This window comes from Eleginops maclovinus, chromosome 9 (assembly GCF_036324505.1).
Source record: "Eleginops maclovinus isolate JMC-PN-2008 ecotype Puerto Natales chromosome 9, JC_Emac_rtc_rv5, whole genome shotgun sequence".
Taxonomy (NCBI): Eukaryota; Metazoa; Chordata; class Actinopteri; order Perciformes; family Eleginopidae; genus Eleginops; species Eleginops maclovinus.
The window spans coordinates 2,330,749-2,341,951 of record NC_086357.1 but is presented as its reverse complement, the minus strand read 5'-3'; the positions used below and the strand labels follow the sequence as shown (position 1 = coordinate 2,341,951).

Genomic DNA, 11,203 nt, shown 5'->3' with positions numbered 1-11,203 from the left:
CGAGAGGCTGGCTTCTTCTTCTCTGTGTTAACTGGAGCTCACACACCAATGTTGGATGGGCTTACTGCCACCTATTGGAGCGTGTACAACGACAGTAAATGTTTAAAAATTGAAGGCAATAAAACACACACAATTTGAAACATAGCTGTTAACCATGGTGTACACACCTTCTATAATCCCAGAAATATTGCTTTGTTAGCAGTGTGTGATTTTGCATTTTTATTTCTGGCTTACTGCAGTATTTTAAGCTCCATTCCTCCCCTGTTTCATTAATCGTATCTCACATATCCATCTCTATATTTATTAATATGCTGTTCACTATTCCAGTAGACCACAGACAAACATTTGAAGGTGTCTTTCCAAAACATACATTTTGGTGTGAAACATTCCCCCAACATTTAATAATTATGGAATTATTCACGTACTGTGGACAGAATCAGAAAACTTTTATTAGTCCTACAGCAGGAAATTGAACCCTTGTTACAGCAAAAGTGGCATAGCAGATACAAAAAAAAAAAAAGACATGCAATAACACAGAATAAGCTTACATATTAGTAGCCTATATAAAAGAAAAGCACACGTGAAAAAATGTTGAGCAGCAACTTCGTCGTCCTCCTTAGAGACGAGGCTGACGATGGCAGAGTCGTCAGAGAACCTCTGAAGGTGGCAGGTCACAGTGTTATGGGTGAGGTGCCCTCCTACTGCAGATGATGGTGTGTGGCAGTCCCTGGTCCTCACGTACTGTGGACGGTTAGTTTGAGGGTTGGTTTAATATTTGTGTAATTTCGAAACTCAAATATCAATTAGATTTTTCAAAGGCAACTTAGACAGAAGGATATAGGCTATAGGTAAATATTTTTGAAACTTGTTTACAATAGAAGCAACAAAAAATAAAAGATTTAATAACCTGCGGTTCCAAAACAAGTTAGACTGGACTTAAAACAATTGAGATTCTTTTTTAACAAATATGACATCATTAGATCACCAGCCTCTTGAATTCTGAAAATCTAATTCTGTTTTTGCAAAGTATGATTTGTATTTAAGGTCCTATACAAATGAACCGCACTCCTCGTCATGCTCTTAACTCGGACTACTATGTCCCTCTGCCTTTGTAAATGCTTTTTCATTTACAACCATTAAACATTGGGCTTTTACAGACGTTTATTTTTTTCGCATGTTGCAAAAAACAGATTTTAAGCAAGCAGTCATGTCAACGTTATTTCACAAGGCATAAGTTCAGGTTTTTCAGATGTTATCAATTGTAATTTAGGGTTGTAACTTGTGTTGTATGAATGTACTGGCATTTATGTTGATGTGTGTTTGTAGATGTGTCTGTGTGTCTAAGGGTGATACATGTCATTATACCCACATAGGAACTACAGTTTAGCTAGAAATTAGTTCAATCGGGCAGGAAACATCTGACTTGAGATTTCAGTATTTTGTTCATGGCCCAAGTTAAATAAATACTTCAATCAAACATTTAGGTGGTTCTTGGTAGTTTAGTGTCAGAGCAGAAACACTGAGGAGAACAGCAGGAACTCTGTGCTGTCTGCTCATTACTGAGGAAGGAAGTGTGCTGAGATATTAGCTATATTAAGAAATTGAGGATGTATCAGTTCACCATTTCTCTTTATTCAGTTATTTTGATTCGGATAGCTTCTGCTTTATGAACCCAGCTAGGTCAAACAATGCAAAATGTAAGCTGATGGAACAGAATCACCATAGAGAGGCGAGGACGCTTGTTCACTCAAAGCATTCTTCCCACACCTTGTTTAGCACGGACAATTTAAGCCTTATCTGAGGCCATGGATCATTTGCAAGTCTGCCAAACACACATTCACACACACAATATAAATGAAAAAAAATGCAAAGTGTAAATAAATCAGAAATACAAGGCATTCTGTCAGTCCAATTTAAAGTGGGATTTGACTCTGGCAGAAGTAAGAATTAATATTTTCTGAATTATTTGGGGGGCTTTTTTTTGCCTTTAATCAGATAGGACAGTGGAGAGTGACAGGAAAGTGGGAGAGAGATTCGGGGTGGGATCCGGAAAGTACCACGGGTCGGGAATCGAACCCGGGTCGCCGGTGTACGGGGAAGGTGCCCCAGCCAGTCGCACCACTGCCAGGGCCAAGATTTTCCATTTTGACCTTTTAGAATATTTTACTTTTCCGGGCCATTAAGACAATTTCAACAAATATAACAAAATATGTTTCTGAAATACCTGACTCTCCCTACCTTTAATGTGTATATAGTTCCCGATAAGATGAATGTGGCTGTGCTTAGCGTGTCCTCTCTTCCTCTGCTGCTCTGTGTCTCTCTGTCTGAAGCACCTCAGCTGAGCTGCAGACATGTTCCCTCTACAACATTTCCTAACTGTCCTCTATAATCCACTTTAAGGTCCCTGTACTTCCACCACCTGACCCTTTGCTATCGGAGAAACTGTAAGATCTGCAGACAATTATTGGCACAACAGGATCATTTTGACCCAACTGCTAATATCAGGGGATTTTTGATCTATCAAAGAGTAAATAAGAGCTCATTTGTAAGTTACAGGTCTACCAAACTGTTTTCATAGTTTGAAATCATCGTCTTTGGTTCAATTGTATTATTTTGGGCTAATTTGTGTGGTTGGGATTGTCAGATGGCTCCTGAATGCAGGCAAGTGAATTATACCCAAAAAGCTATCTTTATTTATTGTATTGAGACGGCTGCACCATTATCAAGAGTGGGTGATCTCTTAAAGGAAGAGAAGTTAAAAGGAGAACGGGTTCTGTCTAGCATGCTCCTCTCACAACTCACTGAAACACCCTCATACAGCTCTGAAAATAATTAAGAGACCACTCCAAATTGTTCTTAAATCTTTAAATCTTTATGTACTGTTTATACAGTAAAGGTCCCCCTTCACTAACAGAGCAGTGATGCATCTCTGCCAGGAGAGGGGGCCAGAGTTCCAGGAATGAGGGATCATTAGCTGGATCACATGGTCCCACTTCACCAAACACCGTATGGCAACATAATAAGAAGTTCCCCTTAGCTCTTATAATAAATGTATGTTAAACTGTGTAGCCAAAATACAGACACTGAGATCCTCAAGGACAAAAAGTCCCCATTGAAACTACTACATTAAATCATGCCTTGTATTATCAAAGTTATTCAACCCTACAAGAGTCCTTGTAGTTTTTTCTTCTGTTTTTTAAGTACTAAATCAAGCATTTTCTCATGTCCCCTCTATGTGGGGAAATACATGCTTTTTCCCTGGTAATGTACACACAAAATGCAGTTGTTGCAAGTTATTTTATACTGTATACCCAAAACTGTGCAAAAAAGTCCCCCTATCATAAAAAAGTGGCATCGTGAATGAGAATCCTGAAAAGAAAATGTGGTCTCAGTCAAGGCTATAGTGACCTAGAAGTGAAAAATATATGTAAGCCTTATACATTTTAATATGAAAACAATGTGTGACATAAGAGACACATTAACACAGTTTAGGTATAAGAAATATTACACATGCATAGCTTGAAGAGATTTAAACTGATTGAAACCTTTTGTTGACTGAATTTCAGACTGGACTTTATGAGGACTGTTTTTTATTGATCCATCAGTTGAACACTAATGCAGATAGTGATCTCTTTATCAGAGCTTTCGTTATGTGCCATGCAGTAGAAAAAGTGTTCTTCAATCATTCTCCGTCGGCCTTCACCTAACTCAGTCCATGAGCCCCACTGGAGGCATGAACATGTTCCCTGCAGGCCGGGCCTCCTCTCACATGGAGAGACTAAGTAGAAAAGGAGCTTAAACAAAGGTTTGTCACATTGTCTTAATGCAGAGCCATTACTCTGCTTCACTTTAATTAGAACAATAGACGACTCACTCTCAGAGTGATTAAATGTTACCACCTACTTAATACTTTCATTAAGTGCATTATCCAGAAATGTGATTTCATGCAAATCATCTAAACCATTTTCTGCCCGTTCCCTGGGAAATAAGACATCCCAGAGGAGTCCCACAGCTGCCTGGATATTAAAGAGCAGGCCACATACAACATATACAGCGCCCAGCGTCTGGTCAATGAACAGCGCCTGCATCAAACACAGTTTATCAGAGGAGAGGCATTTACTTTATTCAATTACCCTGAAAACACCAACAATTACTTTGCTGCAGGCCTGTAGATAGCAGGTAAGCAGCATGGATAAACTGATGACATGTATTTTTCTATTGATAACACTAATAGGATAAACAACAACACAATAATCAATATTTGTTCAGATTTTGATGCTGTTGAATGACTTTAATAATTAGAAGTGGATGTCATTTTATTTTCTCCTACCTTTTTTTCTTGTGTGAAAGAAATGTTTTCCACTTATTTTAAATTAGCGTTATATCGTTTCTGTTTAAATTATTTAATTTGCTACTAGAACAATCATTGTAAATATGTTTTGCTTATATATTATCATCTGCTCTGATTGGTTAGCTGGCCAATCTGTTGTGAATGTTCAACCGCTTAGAGTGGTCTCGCCCCCTAGCCTATCACATACAATGTGTTGGTGCGCTAGCCAATAGAAGGGCAATTCTACATAGTGATGTCACTATGGAAGAAAACAAAGGAGTCCTATAAACGCGTTTCAGACGGGGGTTGGGGGGGGGGGGTTAGTGTGGAATAAAAACTCCCTCTGGAGGGAACACAAGGATTTTAGCCTTTGAAGACCATTTACATGCACTAAAACCTTTTGAACACACTACAGGAAAACCCCAAAAAGCAGAATAGGGCCTCTTAAAGGTCTTTTTATGTATTGTATTTTTTTACATATATGTTTGAATCTATTTATTTTATTATTATTTTGTTTTATTGAATTTTATATTGTGGATAAATTTTTTATTGCACAAAAAAAGAATCACATTTAGATTTTTATTATTAGACACACAAATATGCAAATACAAATCACAAACCAGAATTACATTTTTAGGACACTGTTGAAAAAAACATAATAAAAAACACATCTCAAATGTTAAGCCAGATTAAAGAAGAGAAATCTAAACAGAAACAGCACGACAGAGCAGCAGAACGTGAAGGAAAGGTATATCTATGAGAGGGTAAGATTTTACACGTAGTCAAATCTCTGGTTGGACCTCCCATCCACGCTGTGAGCCTTGTACGAGTCGTTGAAGGCTGGACGGGGTCTGGTGTCAGACTTGTAGATCGTGTGGTGAGAGGCCGCTTTGTAGGCCATCCCATCATACCTGAAGAACATCGGAAAAACAAACTCCTTTAAATAAAGACAAACAGGAAGTGTAGCTGCAGCAGTGAATTCTGACATCATTTGACCCGTCCTCATCAGTCTCTATCCCGTGTTGGGATATTAAAATAGAAACAATTGGATTAAAAACATATGTAGAAGAAAGGTGTGACCAGGACAAGAATATGGATGTCTGTGTATTGTTTTAGAAGCAGCCTCGTAAGCATTTGTAACTCTGGTTTAAATATGCAGAGAAAAACACACACACACACACACACACACACACACACACACACACACACACACACACACACACACACACACACACACAAACACACACACACACACACACACACACACACACACACACACACACACACACACACACACACACACACACACACACACACACACACACACACACACACACTAGGTGAGTGCATTTACATTTTGCTGAGTTGTGTCCTTAACTTTGAAAGGAACAGGGATTTTTTTTACTGCCCCACACCACAACAGAACTTATCCAGAGGTGCTTTACATTGTTGTTCAGCTTTGTCAGGAGCCAGGACTTCATTTAACAGCAGTCAACCTTCAATCTGCGCTGGTTCTGCTGACTGGACACTTCTGAAGGAACTCTGCTGTGTTTAGCAGATTACTCCTCACTGTCGCTTTACAGAGGACTTGTGACAAAGTTTCCCTCACTGGTCGTGTTAATGATCAGAAAAGGTCATAGATAACGAAACGTACCGTTGGGTTGCCTCTGAAGACATTCCACGGCAGGCCAGACACAACATGATGCCTCCGATGAACAGGACAGCCCCGCCGATCCAGCCCACGAAAAGAGCAGGGCCAAAAGTGTACCTGTAGGAAGACATGGTTAGTAAAACCTGACAAAACAGACTGGTTTCACCAAGTACTGTAAGAATAACACACTAATTCCAGTAGTCATTTCAGTAAGTTTTTGTAAGTAATTTGATATTTAATTCAATGTAGTCGTTCCAGAGTGTATAAACACTGTGTCGCAATGTAGAGACCGCCCCTCAAAATGTACATTAAAGACAAAAAGTGCTTTACTGACTACTGATTTAACTGACTACTTAAAGTTACCAAAGTTAAAAAATATAGTCTCTGACTCGTAGTGGAGTACAAGTATAAAGTAGCAGAATGGGAACATTCTTATATATTACATTTGTATCTTAGGACAGCATTTAAATCAATATCCACCAATGGTTATCACTTAGATGTGTTTAGCTTTTTGTAAGTCATTTCACGGTGCAACAATATTAAGTACTTAAGTAAAGTTGTAATTGAAACCTAAACCTTGGGAGTGGATCACATCGGTCCAGTTCTGAGGTCTTTACACTTGCTTCCTGTCTGTCAGAGAATTGATTTTAAAGTACTGCTGCTGGTTTTTAAAGCATTACATGGTTTAGGCCCAAAATACATTTCAGATCTCCTGCTAAATTATCAACCATCCAGGAGTCTCAGGTCTTCTGGGACAGGTCTGCTCTCTGTCCCAAGAGTCAGAACATACATTGAGAAGCATCATTTAGCTTGTATGCCACCAGTATCTGGAATAAACTCCCAGAATCCTGTAGGTCTTCTACAACTCTTACTATTTTTAAATCAAGACTGAAAACGTATCTTTTTGCCGCTGCTTTTGATTGAGCTGTTCATATGTCACACTGCAGTGTGGCTTTTAATCATGTATTTTATACCTGTTGTGTTTATCTTATTATCTTTGCTTTTTAATGTCTGTTTTTAAATGCCATAATATAATGTGTTTCTGCTGCATTTGCTTCTCAATGTTTTTTATTTTATTTTGTAAAGCACTTTGGATTGCCTTGTGTGAAAGGTGCTATATAAATAAACTTGCCTTGCCTTGCCTATACCATGAAATTTTCCTAAGCCTAACCAATTAGATATGTTTGAATTCACGTGTCTGTTTACATTAACTTACAAACGTTACCCAATTTATGTAATAAAAAAAAATGACATGCTATTGAGAATTCTATCCATGAAGTTGAACAAAGCATTGTAGCAGATAAAAAAGCATTGTTATTTATTTTTACCTTGGAGTCAGAGTTCCTGTAAGTCCACCAACACCCCCCCCCTCCATACATGCTGTAGCCGCCATCGGCATATGTCGTGAACCGGAAACTTTGCACGATCAAGTTAGCGAAGGCCGACACCCCAGCAATGCCACACACACCTGAAAATGAAGAGCAAACGATGGGATGAATGCAGAATGGTTCCACTGGGAGAACAGGAGTATTCATCTGTGTGACCATTACCGCACCTGCGAGAATGATCATGATCCCAGCCGTCAGAGTCATTGTGGCTTTGATACTGTCCTCCATGTTCCCCATTTTCAAGCACTTCAGGGCAAATATGGCGATGACGACGCCGATGGCTCCAAGAACGATTCCAACAATCATCAGGGCCCGCACGGCCTGGAGCAGAGCTGAAAGCCAGAGTACAACACTCAGAACAATTTCAACACAGTATTAACTCTTAGAATAAATATGCAAGATGTCAATGTAGGGCGTTACTTGAAATGAATGTGCTTCAGCTCTGCTTTATTTCAGAGGAAAATATTTTTACTTCATTAAATCTATTTGGAAGTTATAATTAGAAAGAAAGAAAGATGAACCTTTATTAATTATTAATTTATTAATTAGTTTGCAGGTATAAGATGTTTTCACGCAAATAAAGTTGGATCAATAAATGAATAAAGATGCATTTTACCCCAGAAAATGCCGAACAGGATATAACGTTAAAATAGCTAGTATTGACCAGCTACACCTGAAAATGCTTTTACGCATTTGTCTATCAAAATCGATAAAACTTTAAATAAAATATAAAATAACACAGCACTTCTCATCCTTTTAAAGCACTGAACAATCAAACGTTTCCTGAAGCTGAAGTATATCAAGACTATACTTTAAAAGACACTCAAAACTCATTTTTAGAAAAGTAAAAAAGAATGAAAGTAAAATGCTGTTGCTTTTTTTCCAGCAATGGTAATATTAAAATTAAAACTCTATATCAATCAAGACACCATGTATTAAAACGATTTGACCCAAAATGCCATCTTTCAATCCTCTGAGATATTGTACCTGTATTATTCCAGCCTTAAGCCTTTAAGACCTTATGTACAATGTGCTCTACACTACATTCAGCTGTTAAGCACAGAGTGTTGGAAATGTACTTTACATTGTGTGACACTCCGCTAAAGCTTGTGCTTGCTCAGCTAAGCTTTAGATGTCTCATCAAATTTCCATTTGATTCCAGAGAAACACCATCTTTTCTGCAGTCCGCTGCATTTTCATGCAGCAGGGAAATGTAGAAAATCTGCCCTAAAACCTCCCGAATATTCTAAAGTACCTTCCCAGGGTCCTTTGAAAATATCCTCCTTAATCCAACATGTGGAGCAATGTTTGGTGCATGTCTTTTTCTCTCTGAGTGTAATTCTCTTACCTGGCAGTCCTAGTATGGTAAAATAAGGCCTGCACTGTGTGGTACCGTATGCTGTCCCCACACACGTGTTCCATAAGCCGGAGTATGTGTAAATGTTGGTTACAACTGTAAAAGATCGATCCTGCAGGCCCCACATGTCCATTGCTGTTGCAGCTGATATTAAGAATTGCCCGAGCCCGGACAACATGAATCCTATTAACTGAATCATCGAGGTCGCCATTTTAGATGTCCCGCTCAAACAGAGTAGCCAGCGATGTCACAGAGTCATGAAATGGCAGCGCCTGAGCGGCTGCTTATCTTTATGTATGATTCAACAAGGAACCATTCTTATCAGATGTTTACCCAATTTTCAGGAGTCTTTGTCTGAGTTTCAGGAAACAGAAGCAAAGACAATTTCCTCCCCTTAGAAACAAAAGGTGCGGTTTGACCTTTCATTAGCATTCTCCCATCATTTTAAGAGAAAACTGAACTGACAATGTTACATCTGCCAAGGAAGTCGTGTTTTAAGTTTGGTTTGTTTGTCTGTTCTAGCACACTGTTAAACTGCTAGCCTGGTTTTCTGACAGCTTGGTCCAAGGATGCACAGAGCATGGAAGAGCAGAATGGAAATGTACATTTACTCGAGTTCTGTACTTAAGTACAATTTTGAGGTACATGTACTTAGCCTGAGTTTTTCATGTAATCTTATGTTATACTTTACATGTAGTACTTTATGTATACTCATTTACAATTTGGAAGCCAATATTGTACTTTGTAAATTTCGTTTATTTAGCTTCACATTATTAGCTCATACAAAATACGTACCAATTTATGAACAAAGATTGAAATATAATTATATTTAGCAGCAGTGTACCAAGGTTTCCGAATTAGCTCCACCAATTCAACAAAAGTCATAATCTAGTCATTTAATATACATACATTGTTTATGAAATGAGCCATACATATAACAAGTCAGTTTCATTTTGGTACAATTTCATTAGAATAATTGTTGTACTTTTACAAACATTTTGAATGCAGGACTTTCACTTGCATCAAAGTATTTTTATAATTTAGTTTAGTTACCTTTACCTTATCCCACACTGCTCAGGGAAAGGATCTTGGCGTAGGCCCATCTAGTTAAATATACCATTACTCTCATTGTATTTCATTTTTTACCAATAACAAATTGAAATTGAACTTACTTTTTTTCCCCTCCCCTCCCCTAATTCGTATCCAATATACTATTATAAAGTTGATATGTGTGATTGGACATAATGCAGCCACAGTGACCTGTTTGTTTTATAATCTGTAGGTGTGGTTATAGTTGATTTTTGGCATTCTAAAAAACATACTTTTTTTTGGGTGACCTTATAAAGTACTTACTTGTGCTGCTTTTGACAAAATGAAAGAGTACCTGGCAATCCCAGAATGGTGAAATATGGTCGGCACTCTGTGAATCCGGAGCTCTGCCGGACACAGGAATTCCACAAGCCCGAGTATGAGAAGACGGCCGTCACAATGTTGTCGTAGAGGTCTTCGGTCGCCCACTGGTCCATCCCTGTCGCTGCTATTATCCCCGCCAACCCTAACAGACTCAGGATGAAGCCCATGACCTGACAGAGAGTTGCTGCCATGGTTCTTCTGCTGGTGGAGGGAAAATGAAACACTCAAAATTCAAAAGCTAAAGGCCTGTCCTCAGCGCTGTGGCTGTGTGTTTGAATATGATATTGGCAGGTGTAGAGTCAAGAAGGACTTCACCAATGACCCTGCGTGTTTACACACGGCCCAGTCATGTACAGAAGGAGCTGGGTGGAGTGTATTAGTGAAATATGATTAATATGGGTTCCTAAATTTGATTGGTAAAGAGTCAACATGTTGTGGTTCTGTATAAAGTCACTTTAATGTTTTTAAATGAAAATAGTGTTTGAGAAAAACCTCAAATTCAGTTCCTGGCCTCAGATTTTAATGAGTGTTGCTGCTGGTGTGTACTGTTGGCAGATTTATATTAACATGTCCAACTGTTGTTGGGTGAAGCTGTTTTGAATTCAAGGCATCAAGTTCAAAAGCCCTGAAGAACTATTTTATTTAGCTTCTCACTATGAACGGTAGGGTTCTACATGAACACACAATTTTTGTTCAAAGTTACTTCAGTTTTAGTGAATTGTACTTGTTGTTGTTGTTGTTGTAATTGTTTTAAATCAGTAGGGAAATGTAGGTGTCACCCATTTCTGTGCACCAATCAGCATTCAGCAATTGAATAAAAATGTGATCATGCACTCGTGGTTGTGTTTCAATGTTTTCTTGCAAAACTAATCTGATAAAACCACTCCTACACAATGTGACGAAGCAATAAAACACTGAGTTTGTGGGGACCTATAAATAGAATATTAATCTTGTTAGGTAGTTAATTAATGTACCTAGATGTGTTTATTTTGTTATGTATGCTTTGTGAATAATTTCCTAAAATGCAAATACAAAAAAAAAAAAAAAATAGAATATTAATCTAT

The 11,203-nt window shown here is 38.2% G+C and overlaps 1 protein-coding gene across 1 annotated transcript; it reads right to left on the bottom strand.

Annotated features, from left to right (window-relative positions):
* Nucleotides 1–4,895: 4,895 nt before the first annotated feature.
* Nucleotides 4,896–10,473, bottom strand: LOC134869208 (claudin-18-like). Its single transcript, XM_063890678.1, is given in 6 exon segments — nucleotides 4,896–5,241; nucleotides 5,985–6,098; nucleotides 7,310–7,348; nucleotides 7,350–7,449; nucleotides 7,537–7,701; nucleotides 10,111–10,473. Coding segments are annotated over 6 exon segments (777 nt in total). The 5' UTR covers nucleotides 10,331–10,473; the 3' UTR covers nucleotides 4,896–5,102.
* Nucleotides 10,474–11,203: the final 730 nt, after the last annotated feature.